This window comes from Labeo rohita, chromosome 2 (genome assembly GCF_022985175.1).
Source record: "Labeo rohita strain BAU-BD-2019 chromosome 2, IGBB_LRoh.1.0, whole genome shotgun sequence".
Classification (NCBI taxonomy): Eukaryota; Metazoa; Chordata; class Actinopteri; order Cypriniformes; family Cyprinidae; genus Labeo; species Labeo rohita.
In genome coordinates, this window is record NC_066870.1 from 5,789,938 (window position 1) to 5,808,850 (window position 18,913).

The window sequence follows — 18,913 nt, forward strand, 5'->3', positions numbered from 1 at the left end:
AAAAAAATCATTAGGATATTAATTAAGATCATGTTCCATGAAGATATTCTGTAAATGTCCTACCATAACTATATCAAAAGATAATTTTTGATTAGTAATATGCATTGCTAAGATCTTCATTTGGACAACTTTAAAGGCGATTTTCTCAATATTTAGATTTTTTGCACCCTCAGATTTCAGATTTTCAAATAGTTGTCTCTCAGCCAAATATTGTCCTATCTTAAACCACACATCAATTGAAAGCTTATTTATTATATTTAGATATTTATTTTTATATTTATTATACTTAAATTTAATGATGTATAAATCTCAGTTGTTCAGGGTTACATATGAAGTTTGAAAGCTCCAGTTCCCACTCATTGTTAGTGCACGGAAAAAGACTGACAAGTCTATTCTCCAAAATTTCCTAGGAAATTTTATTTCTAGGAAATAAAAACATGTTTCCTACTATACGAGAATGAATAAATGATGACAAAATGAACTTTTTTGGGTGATCTATCCCTTTAAATTAGAGGAACTAAATCATGGCATGAAGTGACCTATAAGATCATGAGGGTGGGACTGTGGACCACAGAGCAAAGGCACACAAGCATCCTAATGGCAGATTTATATTGTGCACAGAACCTCATGTGTAAATCTGCCCCACTGAAAACCTTAAATTTAAATGTGCCATCAAGATGTTTGTGTGTGTCACGGTGCAAATACACATGCCCACTGGCCATACAACGTGAGACACATAATCCTTCACCTCCTTCAAGGAGACAGACACCAAAACAAGCATGTGCTGCATTCGGATGTCATGTACAGTACAGCCGGCTAGAGAACATTAGCACGCTAATAAATAATCTCAACAGACAAGCGATGAATTTAAGGGCCCAAAGTGGATTTTTTTACCTTGCATCATGGTTGCAGCACTTCATTCCTCGGTTTCACGCGAGCAAACAAACTGACATGAGATACAGCAGTGATCCGGTAACCGGTCGTTAAAGGAAAGGCTCATACTGCCCAGCCCCTCACGTCCTCGTCTCTCGGGTTTCCCGGTAACCGGTGGGTTAGGCCCCGGGCACCGCCGCATCAGCAGCATCCACACACGCCATCATCACAGAGGGGATGCTGAGGACAGCCGATGAACGGAGAATGAGAGTGTGGGAGGGTCGCGTAATTACGAACCGTACTATGGCTGAGGCTTTGCTCATGAATATTAATAAGGTCATGGTCGACGTAAGTTGGTAACCTTCCTGGACCGTCCAGTCAGGTAACGAATTGATATTCATGAGCCAAGCCTTTCAATGTAGCAGGATTCGTTGGTTCGCAGATTCACTAGTGTTCTACGCCACGCCGTCAGCAAATCAGATGGGCCTGCGTTACGTTGCGTAATTAATATTCATGACCTAAGCTAAGCCGTAGTAGGGTGCGTACATTCACAAAAGGGATAAGGGGGCAAACGGACTCTGGTCTGATCTTGTGAACGATATTTATACGATGAAGCGCCGCCTACTGGTGGACCAAAGTCTCAGGCCACTGAAATACTGTGAAAATACTTCAGATGAGTATTTTTCTAAATTAATAGATTTTATTTTTCTAATTATATTTTAAGTATAACAGTTTATTTTCTCTTTCACCTTATACTCAGTGCTTTGTATGTATGTACACTACCGTTCAAAAGTTTGGGGTCAGTTTATTGTTTCTTTTTTTCTTTTTTTTTTTTTTTAAGAAATTAATACTTTTATTCACCAAGGATGTATTAAGTTAATAATTAAAAGTTTGTTAAAAGTTAATAATAAATAATTTACATTGTTATAAAATATTTATATTTTGAATAAACACTGTACTTTTTAAACTTGTTATTCATGAAAGAATCCTGAAAAAAAAAAAAAAAAAAAAAAAATCACAGGTTCCAAAAAATATTTGGCAGCACAACTGTTGATATTATCCAACATTGATCATTCTAATAATAAATCCGCATATTAGAATGATTTCTGAAGGATCATGTGACACTTAAGACTGGAGTAACAGCTGATAAAAATTCAGCTTTTCATCACAGGAATAAATTCTATTTTAAAGTATGTTAAAATAAAAAAACATTATTTTATATTGTAAAAACATTTTGCAATATTACTGTTTTTTTTCTATATTTTTAATCAAATAAATGCAGCCTTGATGAGCATAAGAGACTTCTTTAAAGACTATTACAAGTCTTACTGACCCCAAACTTTTGAACGGTAGTGTACATAGTGCCTTCAGGCCATCCAAATAATGTTTTTTGAAGTAAAAAGTTGTGTTTGTATGAAACAAATCCACCATTAAGACATTTTAACTTTAAACCGTCACTTCTGGCCTAAATACCAGTCCATAATAACACTTCCTTCAGTAAAAACGTCCATGCCTTGTTGTCGTTTGGCATCAAAATACACAATTTTAGCCAGAAGCAATGGATTGAATGTAAAAATGTTTTAATAGTGATTTTGTGTCTTACAAACACACAACTTTTTGCTTCACAAGACTGAATTAACTGATGGACTGGAGTGTTGTGCATTACTTGTGGATTATTGTGCTGTTTTTATTAGCTGTTTAGACGCTCTTTCTGATGGCACCCATTCACTGCTGATCCACTGGTGAACAAATGATGTAAAGATATATTTCTCCAAATCTGTTCAGATGAAGAACAAACTCATCTGGTAACCACAGGTGAGTAAATATTCTGGGTAAACTATTCCTTTAATGTCCATTAATCTGTGAGTTTCCCTCTTTTCTCCAAATCCATTTGATGCTTTAGGGTGCTAAAACACCATAAAACGTAATAATCACAAGTTCAGTTTTAAATAAGTGTCAAATTTAGATCTAAAATATACATCTTCGTATTTCATTGAATTGAAAGTTTTCAGTCTCTTAAATGATTGGTGCACATGATGCACATTGTCATAAATTACTAAAGCTGTTTTGCAACAGAGGTACCATATACAGCCACAAGGGGTCAGCAGCCAAAACTGAATTTCAGATCGTAAAAAAGACAGAAAAATAAAGGCAATGAAATCTTGAAATCTTGTCAACAACTACTGGAATCTCTCATCTGAGATGACTTTTTGAAAACAGCTAGGTCAAGAGTCATTTCGCAGAAACTACACCAACAACACCAGAGTAGGTAACAGGAATAAACACTATTTCAGATTGTAGAGAAAATTAAAAGAATATGTGTAAGTTATTGTACACCCAGCTTTTTGTTTTAAAATAAAGATTAAATGGCATTAGAATTGTACATTTTATTTTAAAATTACATTAAAAGAGAGTACACTGTGAATAAAGGATGCAGTTCATGGAAAAAAGTTGTGTTAAATTAGGGAATGCATTAAAGCCACAATTATTAATTTTTATGAATTATTAAAATTGTCAGTGATAGAACATGAGAACATTTTATGGTTACACTTTATTTTCTCTTTATTTGTACTGGTAGTATAAGGTAACTACAAAGGTTAAGGTTAGGTTTAGGGGTAGGTTTAGGGTTAGTACCTATTACCCAGTTTTTGCAATTGCTATAATAAGTATCTAGTATGTACACATGGAACAGGACTGTAAAATAAAGTTCTACCTTGTATGTTTGGTAATATGTTTCGCAGTGTGGCACAGACTACCGTGTAAGACGTCATTTAGTCTGTTTGCAGAATGTTTGACGTTTTGTTTGTGGTGCTGCTGGATGAGAGAGAAGATTAGATGTGGTCAACAGATCACCTTCCAAAGCGACTGATTAACTAGAATGATCTTCTAAACGGCTCTGTACGTAAGTCTACTTGTATACACATACACATGTGCATGCACTGTGCAAATATTTAGATTTGCCACATTCAAAAGAAGTGAAATCATTTCTGCAATAAGGCTTTTTTTCATTAGCAGCACACATGAGCTACTCTCTGTCTATATTGTTTTTATAGGCCAGACAAATATTGAAAAATATAAATATATAAAACAGGTATAGATATAGAGTATGCTGGCATATGCCTGGCCTTATTCGAACTGCCTTGCTTTTTGTCAACAAACTCATTGTTTTATTCTCCATGAATGAATTCTGTGAAAGCATCATCAGATATGCAGTTGGCCCTCATCTTGGGTGCGTGATAAACGATCGTGCTGTCAGGAAGTACGGCCTTTTTTTGTGAAGGGAAAGTGATCAGACTTGTTTTTCGCCTTGATTACTTCCTCCTCTGGAACTGAGGGCCCTAAGAAAAGCCTCTAGTGGCCCACATGTATTGAGTTTCCACGTGCTGCACTCTGGAACAACAAGCGCTTTGACGTCAAACGCTGCAAACGTTTTGTGGAGCTCCCAAAAAAAATTCCCAAGCTTTCATGGCTCCTGACATGGTGGCAATGGAAAAAGTTGACCCGAGTGTCACGGGATTTTTAGTAAGAAGTCACTGTACCCTAAATAGCACGTCCCAAGCATCTTCCCTATGTTCTCTGATAACCGAGACCCCCTCCTCTTGCTTCTTTTTTGTCTTTCAAGCGAGTACTAATATTAACAACACCACGTCAGAAAATTTCAGTGAACTGCTATATTTACCAAACTATGTTTTATAAAGTGCCGCTTGCATGTGCAAAACTTTCCCACCACACTCTAAAAAATAAATTTAGGGGATACATTGGTTGCAAGTGGTCATTAACTGCCTTTTTAAAAAATATATTTTGTACCTTAAGGTTCACTTATAAGGTTAAAGATTTTTACATCCAAAAATATCATTATTTAGAAGTAATAGGCTTTTTTTCTGTCCTTGTTTTGACCCCCGTCATTGGAGCGCTCTGTTTGAATAGGTATGGTGGATTGTAGACTCAGAAGTAAACGCCCACTGCTATAATTGGCTAATAGTTGTGTATGTTTGACAGCCTACATCCTTCATAGATCGATACATAAATACTCCATACATATCAAACGATCTGTAATAACAGACAAAGCAATAGTGAACACATAATAAAACAGTTACTCGAACTTGTGTGGTGTGTCGGCGCCGATAGCCTTGTGGTTAGTGCACTGACATATACAGTGAAACTGCACTTATGGCGACCAGAGTTCGATTCCTGTCTTGAAGTCCAATGCTGATCCTGATCTCCTCTCTCTCCAATACTTTCCTAACACTGTCCTCTCAATAATAAAGTAACAAAAAGCCCAAAAGTATAACTTCAAAAAAAAAAGTAACTTCTTTGAGTTTCAATCTTTCTGAAATTCCTGTGTCAAATTGTGTCTTGTTTGTTAATGAAACCGCCGTAAAACAAAGTGAACAAAGGACCAAGTTGTGTGGTGACATTACTGTCCGATCCAACATAGTCGGCACAACATTGTCTTTTAGTTTCAATCTTTCTGAAAATCCTGCAGTTAATTGGACCTTGATGGTTAATGAACCCACGTTAAAACTAATTGAAAAGGACCAAGATCTCACTGACATGGTGTGGACCTTCATTAAAAACAAAGTTCATCCACTCTTTCCTCTTTGGCTTCAGAAGGAAGGCAATGCAAAGACTGTTTTCCACAACTTGGCACTGCACAATGTCTTCTAGTATTCAGAACCATCTTTATTGATTTCTGTGTAGGCCTGCGTTCGCCTCTCGTCATTCGAATCTGTGGGTGGGGCTAAACAGGCAACTATGTCGAAGCAGATGTTGATATTCATACATTCCACAACCTGGCTTTAGTATAAGCTGTTTTTAGAGTAACGGGAAAGTTTTGAGTTCTGAAACTTACAGGATATTGATCTCTTATATGTTAAAAGATCAAAGATATTTAAATTCTCAGTTCACAGCCGCTTTTTAACTACAGAGTAAGTCAGTCAAGAGCAGTGCATGATTTTCTCTCTTTTATTTTCTTGGATTAACATTAAAAACATTGACACCAGGTAATAAATTAGGCACGGTCCCTTTAAGAGACAATAGATCCAATATCATGATTTCTTTCTCCCTTTTCAAATCTCATATCACATCTTTTATTTGTCAAGTTTATTTTCAGTGAAAATGAAGGAAACAAAAAGTTGAAAATAAATTATCAGGTAGGGTAAGGGTAGGTGTAGGGAGGGCATTATTGTCCCACTAAGGTAGCATCCATTTAATAATTTGAATTCAAATTATAATATACACTCAATACATTATTATTCTTTGATAATGTACTACAATACTGAGGTGCAGATAACTACCACTATTTGCAAGTAGTATAAATAGCAAAAAAATGCTGCTATTTACCAGTGTAAATAGAATCTATTGCTATTTGCAATAAATAGCACATTGCTAAAAATACTGCTATTTTCACTTAGCGTATAAAGAATTCATTGCTATTTGCACTTAGGTTCTCTGCGTGCACATTGCGTGCAAAGAACACAGTGCATGGGTACTAAATTAGGCTCTTTCATGTCTTTTTGAGCTTGAATGTTTAAATTGATGAGATGTATTTGTTCGTTCAAATGCAAGAAGACAGGGAAGAGAACTCATTTCGGTGTCCACGTGTCTGAGACGCAAGTACTCCATTTTCCAGTTTTTTCTCATCTACTTGTGTTTGAATGCTTTAAAATTTCTGTTTTCGTTGACAAGGCTTAAAACACGTGCAGATGATAAGCTTTCGTGACGAAGTGCAGGAGTGGCCCAACTGTCCTGAGCGTATTTCATGCTGGTCTTGAGTACACTTTCAGAAAAAAGGGTACAGTTCTATCACTGGGGTGGTACAAATAAGTGCTTTTACAGTACTAATATGTGTCTTTAAGGTACCAATATGTACTTTCAAAGTACTAAAATGTACCTTTAAGGTAGTAATATGTACCGATTAGGGGTAGGTACATGTACAAACATGTACATGGACTCGATCACCGTCTCCGTCCGCCATAAATCTCAGTCTGTTTGTTTCGTAAAATTCACAAAATGGCGCCAGAAGAAGCGTTACGTCAGGCTTGTGAAATGCCATTGGCTCTTGTATTTCTCGTGACCGACTGTCATGCTAATTTTCGGGAGTATCTTTTGAATGAGATGTAAGCGTGTTAACGGTGCAGGATCATTTTCAGCGTTTTATAGTGTTTAGAAGTGGGTAAGTTTAGGGTAGGGGTGGGGTTACATGCTCCAATGAAAGTATAAATTTATATAAATTATTAATATTTTTTACAAATACATGCAACCATTAAATTAAGGCAAACAACTGAAATCAACTGAGGACTCTGCACGTCCAAAAGTGACGCTAATGGGGTACCTTGAGCGTCAAAAAGCGACGCGAAAGGGTCCTGACCAAGCGTAAGTATGTGATGAGTTGGGAGTGAGAACATTGGCTCACAAAATACAAGCTACGCAAAATCCGATCTGAGACAGATTTCCAGAAATTTTATGTGGTTTTTTTTTGACATTCACACTTACTAAATATGATTGGATTCCAATCGGATATGCACAAATCGGATTTGGACTGACAGTCTGAACAAGGCTTAAGTCTCTGATATACTGGGGCCAGTTGCATGAACATAGCCATCATGTTAAGACTGTATATAAAGAACTAGTTTGACCAACTAGCAATTAGTCAAGTTATAATCAGTCTTACATTTCAGATTCAAATTAGGCCAGTCTACCATTTTATGTAACTTAAGTTATGACCAGACTTTTATGACTAGTCTAAGCAGTTTACGCAACCGCCCCCTGGTCCTCAGATATGACTAGTGATGACTATATCTCAATCGAATCAAATGTTTTATATCTCAAGGGTGGCGTCCATGATATACTGAGATGTTTAATAACAAATTTAAATTCAGTCAGTGCAAACACAATGTTCGCTACGCAAAGGTCATCTGGCTTAAGCTGATCATCGTCATTGCTGGTAAAGCATCAGTGTTACTCAATGAAAGCAGACTTGCCGTGCAGGATACGCTTTGGTTGTTTTTGGGTGGTGGCAGATGTCACGTCTGCATGATCTGTACTCTGATATGTGGTAAATGAGCGCATTGGTTGATTCTGTTGTTGGTGTTTTGTTATGTCTGTGCAAACAGGGGAAACAGCTAACAAGTGATACGTAGCTATAAAGTTGGTTTAACATTCCACCCCTTTTATGTAATAAATGCAAACGTTTGCCATTAGTGTGTCATGATCCTTTGGATTTGTTTGTTTTAGGGGCAAATACACTTTTGAGTTCTTACGTCACTGCTAGTTTTGAATGAACACATATTAACAAAAATCCTAAATACATACAAAATTATATATTAACAGCCTGATAGCTCAACCATGCATCTCACAGCCAGGTGGAAAACATTTATCTGAATAATCTACTGTAGCAAAATTGCCTGATTGCATAATTGCAGTTACATAACACACTTTTTTTTGTAGCTGTATTATGGTTTATAGTATGTGCACCACTATTCTAGACTATCTGACTCTGGAGTATGCATAAGAAATACAGCAACAATTACAGACAAAACATTTTCATTTATTTCTCTTTAATCTCTTTTTTTGGACAAATAGGAAATGTGCAACACATCTTTAACAGAGGTTTAAAACTAAAAATGATAATATAATAATAATAAATATAATAGTAATAGAGATTACGGTGATTCCACCAGTGAAATCACAGTGTGCATGTTCATCATTGGCTTCACAATGACAAACATGAGTAAAAAAGACAAAGGCTGAAGTTTCAGCTTCATATCGTAACCATAAATTCGATTTGGGTGAATAATAATGTCTGTGGCAAACCGTAGTCAAGCTTCGGTGAGTAATAGTCCTCCGTTGATTAAAAAAATGCATTAACATAAAGGGTAAGCAAAAGCAAACAGTGTACATTTTGTTAGGAAAGAAAGATACTTGTTTAAGTCGATTGAAAGGCTAATCTCAATCAGAATGACGCACGTTAACCACATCCCGTTCCTGACCAGTAAGAACATACATCAGGAGGAACCACACTGTTTGACATCAGCAATTGTGTAATTGAGGTTTACTGTTGACATTGTTCTTTGAATATTAAAAGCTTAGATTCTAAAAAATGAAAGGCGTAAGAAAAACTGAGTAGGGATTTAAGAGTTTCAATTTTTAATGTCAAATCTTTAGTCTCTTTTGTTGCTTTGACACACATCTCAATGACATTTACAGTCATGAAGGGGTCATTTAAATAGATGGCATATAAAAAACAATTAGTTATAAATCAGTTTAATATCGCTGTTGAGTGTTGGGATGCTTGTTTCCCATATTAAAGTGGTTAAAAGAAATAATCTGGGTTTAATAGTGCAGCTTAATTGACAGCATCACAGATACAATAAGGTACTCGTTACAATAGCTCCTTACTGTACTTATAATGGCTCTTACAATGGAAGTACAAAAAAAAACAAAAAAAAAATATTTTCTGTGGTAATTAACACAGTCGCCATAAATACAGTTTCTGTTCACCCCAGAGCATTTCTTTAAGAGAAACCACTAAAATGCTGGACTCTTTGGATCCTGTTTTTGTTAATACACAACATAAAATGTGACACGAATCGTACCAGAGGAATCGCTTTGTAAGGACGCCTTTTAAAAGAGAAAGTACAAAGGTTCTGTATTACTTGAATAAAGTATGCTGGCACAAGAACTAGATTATTCCGTTGTCCAAAATTCAGGAAGACTGCATTCCCAATACACGACTGGGAATTACATGCTTTTGCTTTCAGCATGACAACATTTCTCATGTCTGTTTTCAAAAGTGTAGTTGGATGTGACACCCAAAAAAAGTCACAAAGCGCACAAAGTACAAAAAAGTAGTCACTTTTTTACAAAAAAGTCACTTGTAGTACAAACCCCTCTTATAAGAGGGTCAGCATTTCTCCTTCACAGAAACCCACTCCAACATTCAGATCAGACTGCAACGTCTGATTAGGAAAATCCAGCTTATGGCACTTTCGGTACGGCCGTCCGTCTGTCCACTTCTGGAAACATAAATGGATTCCTGCAAATTCCAACTTGCGTAGGATGTTCGCTCACTCCCGTTTTGGGCTCTGAAAGTCCCAAGACACAGTGCTCCTCTGAGGGATTCTCAGGTAGCAGGAGAATAACGTTCCTCCACTTTGCTTTGTCATCAAAAAGGCCAACATGACAGCCATTTGTAGTGAGGTGCTACGTCTCGGCGGATGAAGGCGAATGCGTCACTATCTCCACACAGTCTGTTTCTGACAGGTTCTCGGTATCCTGCTTGGCTCCTTCCTCAACCTCCAACTCGAACTGAAATTTGTCTCCACCGTCAGTTCCCGTTTCGAAGAAGGGCGGGGAGGGACTCTGTGGTATCATGCTATGGTACCAGTTCCTGTTTTCCTCTAAAGTGTCCAAAATATCCTGTGCATCTGGATGCACCAGGTCCGCCCAGGTCTCCCATAGGGGATGTACGATGTAATCAATGAAACCAACCTAAAAGGAAAACCAAAATGTTAGTTCCTTCTAGAAATTGCTTGCATTGGCCAATCCCTTGTCAAAAAGAAAGAATGCCCACCTGAGACTTCTCCACTGAAGCGGTGTGTTTGTCACACATCGGGCTGATCTCCATGCCTCGCTCTCTTTCTCGGTCACCCTGGTGGAAAAACTCTTCCATAATTCGATCCGTCCATTGGCGGTACAGGTCTAATGGCTTGGTAGGATTGCTGAGGTCGGCACAGTGAACCATATTTCGTAAGACCTGTGAACATTATGAGACAGGACGTTGAATGATGTTGACTTGAGGAACTAGTAGTGAAGAAATGAACGTTGTTGAGAACACACAAGCCAGGACTCACCTGTATCCTGTCTGTATAGTTGTCCAGTAGCAACACTCCTGAACTGGTCACCTTCTTGGTCTCGACCATTGTCTTTAAGTCAGCCAGTAAGCTCATGTGTTTGGACATGTCTGTTGCTAGTACCTACGGAAAGAGATGGAGGCTTAGGGTGCTGTAGAACATTTGCTATGTTCCAAAAAAGAACTCAAATTGTTACAGTGTTGCATTTTCATCACTAAATTGTTACAATGTTGCATTTTCTTCAGTAAATTGTTACAAGGTTGTATTTTCTTCACTAAATTGTTACAGTGGTGCATTTTATTTACGTTCTTAAGGCAACATCCCAAACTGTGTCACATGTGAATAGAACTGTCCTCTCATTGGTCAAAGTGATTATTTTGGTGTGAATTTGGGCACGATTGCTGTGTTTATCTATGCGTAAACAAACCAAACTAAGTGAGAACAAGCTTCAGGTTTCGAAACAAACACTCCTACTTTACGAATTTTCAAATACGCATGGGAGTTTCATTTGAGGGCAAAAAAGTTGCCCACACAGATTTTCATCGTGTGCAATGCTTTGACCGATAAAAACCTGCTTGGTTTGAAGGTGACTTCTGTGTGAGCTGTGTGAATGCTAAAAACGTAAAGAGGAAAATGTCAAATGCCTACCATATCGATGACCATTTTCCTGAGACTCTGTCGCTGCTTCTTGGAGAGGTTTTGGAAGATATCGCAGTTTTCCCCTTGCAAGAGCTTGAAACCAACCGCTAGGTGATGGTTCTCCAGAACAGACTCGTCATTGTACATGAGCGCCAGCTCGGAGTCTGCAGCAAAGACAGGCCACGATGTTTATGAGAGACATGAAACAGTCATAACATTGAGGCTTTGTTCTCCCATATGGTTTGCGTTTCAATAACTGCAGCAGTAAGCACGCATAGCCTTCAATATGTAGATAAAAACGCACTCACTGGTATTAATTAGGAACTGGTTTGAGACCCCTGGGTGGTCCACGTCATGGATGGCTGCTGCAAAGATAGCGGCCAGGATCTCCAGGTCTGTAAAGACCGCCTGTGGATAATAATAGAGAAAGACAGCGTTACACGACCTGGATCAACTTTCCCCAATGCACTGGACTGAGTAAAGTATGTTGCAAACAGTTTAAGCATTGTAAGATGACTCTGCAAGTTGAAACGGTTTCAGTTTTAACTCTGTTTGCCACTGAGCTTTAGTAAAACTAAAATATTTTGCAGATAAAAGACTTGTCTTTCAAGTTTTATTTTTGCATTTAAAGAAGACAAAGCAAGATGAGCTGCAGACAAAACATTGCATGCTGTTTAGAGATTAGAGGGATCGTGCATCAGGAAAATTAGTATGAAAGCAGTTCAAAGGGATTCAGAAACAGATGACTGGCTGTAAATGTAAAAGAAAAAAGGTTTTAATCATTTTTCTTTTGTTTTGATTTTATTTTATTCTATTATTTTTATGCATTTTCATTTTTTAAATTTATTTGTATTTTAACCTCTTATTTTATAAGTAATTTAGTAAATTCTTTTATTTCTATTTTATTCTTTTGTTTGTATATTTTATTCTTTTATTTTGTTCTGTCTTTTTTGTTCATATCTATTTTATTCTATTGTTTTTTATGCATTTACATTTTTTCATTTTTTACATTTTATTCTCTAATTTTTATGCACTGTATTTTTAATTAATTTATATTTTATTCTCTTATTCTCTTATATTTATGCATTTTAATTTTTTCAATTTCTTTGTATTTTAATCTCTTATTTTATAGTAAGCACTTCACTAAGTTCTTTTATTTCCAGTTTATTCTTGTTTTCATTTTTTTTCTAATTCTTTTAATAATTTATTCCATTTTTTTGTTATATGCAAATGTATTTATTTTTTATTATTTTCTAATATTTATTTTTTAATTGATTTTAATCTCTTATTTTGTATTAAGCTTTTCAGTTTTTACATTTTTCTTATTTTGTTATATGCAGTTATAAAACATTATTTCTATTTTATTTTCACTTTTGTTTTTATTCATATGTTTTTTATAAAGCACTTTGTAAACTGTTTTGAAACGTGCTATACAAATAAAGCTTTACTACATTTCTAAGTCATATACGAGTTTCTTACATCAAGTGCAGGTGTGGACAGCAGGATGTGTGTGGACTGGGCCACGTCAGCTGCGTGTAGACTGTTATGATAGGCAACGTCTGCGTGGTAGTGATCTTCAAGGGTCATCATGTACGTCACAAAGGTTTCCACTGGGATCTTAAATGTCTTCATTAAATCTCTCTCCTACAGAACAAACACAGTTTGTTCAAATGTGCTTTAGTCATATTTCATTTTTAAAAACACATCTCTTGGCTTGTGAGATGGGCTTTTTTTTGCGCACTAACCTGAAAGATGGCATACATGATGCAGGTCAGCGGTCGATGGTGAGAGTGCTCTGAAACTTTAAAGATGTTCAGACCCCACTTGTTGATGTCCTCCAGGTCCTACAAACGGCAAGAGAGGATACACATCCAATTACGATACAAACTCGACAAAAGTGCACAGTTTCTGTGCAACTGGTGGTCTGGAATGCACGACTTTACCTTTGAGAGCAAGTCCTCCAAATCTGTTTTCACGCCGAAGCGAGCCGTACTGCAGCTGCTGGACAGACCAGGGCCGTGCGTGACCTTCCTCACCCCGCTGATCTGAGTCATCAGCTGCTGCTGCCTCCTCTTTCTGTCCCGCGATTTAGGAGTGGGCGATGGGATCTCCAGTTCATTCTGTTTATCTACAGGGGGGAAAGGTTTTAGACCATGATTGTTCATTTCAGCTCTCACACAGTCAATTCACAACAGAGACCATGACTTTACAGACTCGCTGAGTGAGTACAAGTCAGCAAAATGAAGTTCGATATTAGTAAAAGCCACCTACAAGAATTTCTCTGCCCAAGTTTACGCAACAGCTAAGTGCTGATGAAATGAAAAGCTTAGACCAGAGTGATGGTCCAGCCTGGTTTATGCTGGTTCAGTTCTGAAACAGAACAGCAATGGCCTCACTGGAAAAGCTGGCTGACAAGTCTTACTGGTCATGCGAGTTAAGCAGTTTAATGGGAAATCAAGTACGATAGCAAAACAATACAAACTGAAACAACAAAATTAAATGGAAAGTTTAAACCATCAAAAAAATGTAGAAAAAAAGTAGTGTTGTTATTGACTTCAGAAGTTGTTTTATTTTCTTCAGTTTGTACATAACAGAAAATATGATGCATATATTTAAACAAAATCACAATAAACAAGCTCTTTTGAAGTTGTCTTTATTATAGGAAATAAACTAAACACTGACTAACAAACTTATTTCTAAGGAAAATTTTACTTTTGTATTGTAGCTAATTTGAATGAAGTTATAAAGAGCAAAAAAATATTTTTTTGTCCTACTATAAGTAACATTTTGGTGCATGTCTAAACAAAATATATTACCTAATTATGGTCTTTTTAATAAATAATAATATTTTTTACTTTGTATGAATGTTTTTGTCTTTGGAAAAATACATATTTTTGATAAATACTAAATCAGCAGTTAAAATATGAACCAAACTAAATAATAAATATGGTGAAATTAAGTTATAAAAAGCAAAAAATTTATTATATTGACCTGCTATAAGTAACATTTTGGCTCATGTCTAAAGAAAATATACTACTTCATTATGGTCTTTTTAATAAATAATCCTTTTATCCTTTTATAGACAAAATGCTTTTCTTTGGAAAAATACATATTTTTGATAAGGTTTGAACCAAACCAAACTAAACATTAAAATAAATATGGTAAAATTAAGTTATAAAAAGCAAAACTATTTTAAACTGACCCACATTAAGTAACATTCTGTGTAATTATATGTAATTATAGCGTTTTCAATGAATAGCCTTTTTAATGTTTTATGAACGCTTTTGTCTTTAAAAAAACAAATAATTTTGATAAAAACTAAATCAGAGTTTAAGTATATGAACCAAACTAAATATAAATATGGTGAAATGAAGTTATCATTCTAATAAATAATCGTTTAACTTTGTAAAATAAAAAAAGAAAATTATAAACACTACATTAGAACTGAAGTTATAAAAAACAAAAAAGAGTTATATTGACCTATGTTAAGTAACATTTTGGCTTATGTCTAAAGAAAATATACTACTGAATTATGGTCTTTACAATAAATATATATATATTTTTATTACTTTGTATGAATCGTTTTGATAAAAATTGCATTAAAATGAAAGGTTTGAACCAAAACTAATACATTTAGTATTTTGCTTTTCCAAAGTATCCAAAGTATATTTTTTTAAGTATATGCTGGTGCCAGTGCAGCTCAGTTGTATCTAATGTTATTTCTACTGAAGTCTTTTAAGAGAAACATCTGAGACAAAGTTGAAACTTAAAGCATGCTTGAGAAAATAATCCAAGTCTCCTGAGATGAAAGAGCGATCTCTAGATTTTTTTTTTCTCCAGTGACGTCCCTCAGAACCGCACATTCGTTTTGCTCTTTCTAAACATCTCTTGTTTCTCATTTGGGAGAGTTGAGCCGCGTGTGAGCTTTCGCTAACACCGCATATTAAGAGTGTTTGTCTGAAAATCTCCCCACTGATGACTCTGCGAGTGAGCGTGTAGGCTGTGGGGCTCTGAACGTCAGGGTTAGGAGAGTACAGTGACCCTGTGGCATCTGACGCAGACTACAGTTTCAGCCCTCCTCTTTCTCACACCGCGTAGATGCCAGACCAGATCAGACTGGTTTGAATAACAGAGGTGCAGGCAAACCACAGACCTTCAGCAATGATTAAACCCCCTCTTTCTAGATATCAGTGTTTTCATGGAGGAGCTAGACAACCTCGTTATCCACAAGCTTTATCTCCATCGCCATCTCTGAAGTATGGCTTTCAACATATTTCTCAGTAGGTTTTGGTTTCTTGGTTTAGCCTACTGATCTGAAACACTGTACACTGTTATAAAAACAGTGTAGGATTTTGGAAACAATCAGTAGATCTTGTCTGATATATATGCTTCTAGGGTAATGTGGCTTTTTTTTGTGGCATGTTGCTGAAAGAAGTCTCTTATGCTCACCAAGGACGCATTTATTTAATTAAAAATATGGTAAAAATAGTAAAAATTGTGAAATATTATTACAGTTTAAAATAACTGCTTTCTATCTGAATATATTTTAAAATCTGATTTATTCCTGTGATGCAAAGCTGAATTTTGTTTAGCATCATTACTCCAGTCTTCAGTGTCACATGATCATTATATCATTATATTATTATATTTATATTATAGAATGAAACACTGTTGAACTGAGGTCAACAAGTCTAAATGTTTTGGTAGTTCAAATTTAAAATGCTTATGTAAATACAAAAATATTATTTAATAATTCCAATTTATTTGAATTAATTTGACAAAATATAATACATAAGCAGAAATTAATTATTTTAAAATAAATTAATAGTATCAATTAAATATGTATTTTTTTTAAATTTCTTTTTTCAGAAAAGAACAGCATTTACTTAAGTAGGAATCTTAAATAACATTATAAGTTCTGTGTCTTTCACTTTTAAAACATTTATTGCATCCTTGCTGAATAAGAGTATTTTTTAATTTATTTAAACAACATCCTATGGACCCCAAACTTTTAAACAACCCGTATTTGAAAGGATGACTCCAACTAAAAGGCATTTAGGCATTTTTGCAATTATGCATACCGCTTTTATGAACTCATATTAACTGGGGGTTTAAGGAATATATTAAATATCCAATTTAAAATATTAAACATTCATAAGTTCCATTCATATATGCAATAAATGCATGCTCTATTTCGTTATTTCCCAAGCTTTTAATCACTCAAAAACAAAAGGTTTACAAAAGAACTATCAGTCACTGTGTAATACGTTTCTTAAAAGATTTTGAATCATCTTATGAAGACAATGAAAAGAATGTTTGGACTCACCTAAGAATGTGTTGGAGATGAACTCGGACACCTGGTTTCCAGAGCGACTCATCTCGGACAGATGTGTCAGTTCCCGATTCAACATCCTCTTGAACTAAAACACACAAAAAGCCAAGACTTGGTAAATTCATACGTTATCAATATTTCCAGACTCGCCGGTCCTCGTACTATTTTAACCAAGCAATCCAAGAAACTCAAGCAACCTCCGAATTAAATGACCAATACACATATGACCAATAAAACTCTCTAACAAACACACACCTTAATGTAACCCCACGACACAGAGAGCAAATAGTTGACTTCAGGCATGTTGGAGTCTTCAGTTAGAAGCCTAAACCCTGAACTCATTTAATCTCTCCCTAGCTTAGACCCCAATGGCTCCACACCATCTCTCATCTCATCCCTCTGCGTTCCCTTTCACATCCCAGGCAGGCTCGGATAAACAGAAACCATCGGGAGAGATCCAGACAGAATTCCATGAGATCAGCTGCATCTGCCGTACGGTGGGTTTCCAGCAAGTCTTGTTTCTCTCTCAGTTATTTTCTGTCTCGCTTTCACCCTCCTCCTCCTGCTTCTCTCTGTCTATCTTTCTCTCTCTCTTTTCTGTCTTTGCTCTACGGCCACTGCTGTGGCACACATGTAAACGCACAAAACCTTATACACAATGCCTTGATTTTTTACTCAAGTTCAATTTATTTCAATTTATATGCACATTTTTATTTTTTTATATCCATGCATGCTACAAGCAGCTTTAGTCATAATTCCCATATCAGCTTATCTGAGCATATTCTCATGAATGTTTGCATTAAAAAAACAGCTAAACAGAAGTAACATGCAGTCAACTCACACACAAACACTACAATTATTAATCAGTCCTGCACATCCTCCACATTTAATACCAAGTGACATATCTGTTCCTATCAAACGTATTTCCGCAATATGTTGTTCTGGGAAGTTCTGAACATGGTTTTGCAACAGCTTATTTTTACTCAGTGAAGCAAATGTTGTTTGCCAAGGCAATGCAAATATGCTGAAATATATGTCTTGCAAGTTGCATTGGACAAAAGCACCTATTAAATGCCTAAATGCAATGTAAGTTCATTCAGCTGATATTATAGAACTAAAGTCTAAATGTTTTGATAGTTCGAATTTAAAAACGCTTACATAAATACAAAAATATAATCACATGATCCTTCAGAAATCATTCTAAAGTGCTGTTTCACTGCTCAAGAAACATGCTGAAATGAATGTTAATATTTTAATATTTTTAATATTTTAAGGATAAAACCTCCTATTAAATGCATAAATGCAATGCAAATGCACTTCAGCTGATAATATAGAACTAAACACTGTTGAACTCAGCAAGTCTGAATGTTCTGGTAGATCAAATTTAAAAACACTTATAAATACAAAAATATTATTAAATAATAATAATGACATTTTTTAAAATTTAATACATTTTTCTAAAATAGAATACATGTTTTATAACAGGATATCATTTTAAAAGCAGAAAATGTTTAAAAAAATATTTCTTTAATAATTTATTTTTTAATAAATTAATAGTATCAATTAAATATGTATTTTTATTAATAAAACATAATACGTATTTTATATTGCGGGGATATCATTTTAAAATAATAAATTGCTTTTTAAAAAACTGTAAATAAATGAATAGTATCAATTATTATTTAAGTTTAACCTTAAAAAATCGAACACACTACGAAGTTGAGAAAGTCAAACTGCTGTGCCATTCTCATTTTTTCCTTAATACATTTTATTTTTTGCACACATTTAAACATATTCAAACTTTCAAAAATGAAAGACAATTCTGAGATGTTTTCTTATTTCTCACAACAACATAAAGCATAAGCCAATGCCTTAAACAAAAGAGGACAACCGATCTCCACAACACCTATGAATCAGTTCCTTCAGCATTAAACCTCAGAGAAAAGGTATAATTAGTTCAAAAATGAAACCTTGCACTAACCTCTCTCCAGCTTTTTAGCACACCAAATTTTCTCCTTTTCTCTGAGTAGCATAGTCCCATTGTTGCAGCGATGGTGTTTCGTGCACTCTTGGTGAGCATGTGGCAAGGCAGTGCCTGTAAGCTCACTTTGACGGGTGTCAGGAAATGCGTTAGACAAAGTGCCGAGTGATTCACCTCGCTGTAGACGCGCTCTCCTCCCTCACGACTCACAGCTCCTCCTCTCTCTGTCTGCAG

General features: G+C 35.6%; 2 protein-coding genes across 3 annotated transcripts in view; both read right to left on the bottom strand.

Annotated features, from left to right (window-relative positions):
- The window catches only part of sgip1b (SH3GL interacting endocytic adaptor 1b), a 30,001-nt gene extending 28,848 nt beyond the window's left edge, over window positions 1-1,153 (bottom strand). The window contains 1 exon segment of the mRNA XM_051093099.1: window positions 895-1,153. Within this exon segment, the coding sequence (XP_050949056.1) occupies window positions 895-904 (10 nt within the window). The 5' untranslated portion in view covers window positions 905-1,153.
- A 7,262-nt stretch (window positions 1,154-8,415) lies between these two features.
- pde4bb (phosphodiesterase 4B, cAMP-specific b) overlaps window positions 8,416-18,913 on the bottom strand; it is an 89,345-nt gene continuing 78,847 nt past the window's right edge. For both annotated transcript variants that reach the window (XM_051132135.1, XM_051132144.1), the window contains 9 exons: window positions 16,693-16,786; window positions 13,310-13,494; window positions 13,112-13,210; window positions 12,846-13,010; window positions 11,675-11,774; window positions 11,376-11,530; window positions 10,728-10,850; window positions 10,448-10,630; window positions 8,416-10,365 (listed from right to left, as the gene is read on the bottom strand). In XM_051132135.1, the coding sequence (XP_050988092.1) occupies window positions 10,078-10,365; window positions 10,448-10,630; window positions 10,728-10,850; window positions 11,376-11,530; window positions 11,675-11,774; window positions 12,846-13,010; window positions 13,112-13,210; window positions 13,310-13,494; window positions 16,693-16,786 (1,392 nt within the window). In that variant the 3' untranslated portion in view covers window positions 8,416-10,077. The remainder of the gene's footprint in view (window positions 10,366-10,447; window positions 10,631-10,727; window positions 10,851-11,375; window positions 11,531-11,674; window positions 11,775-12,845; window positions 13,011-13,111; window positions 13,211-13,309; window positions 13,495-16,692; window positions 16,787-18,913) is intronic.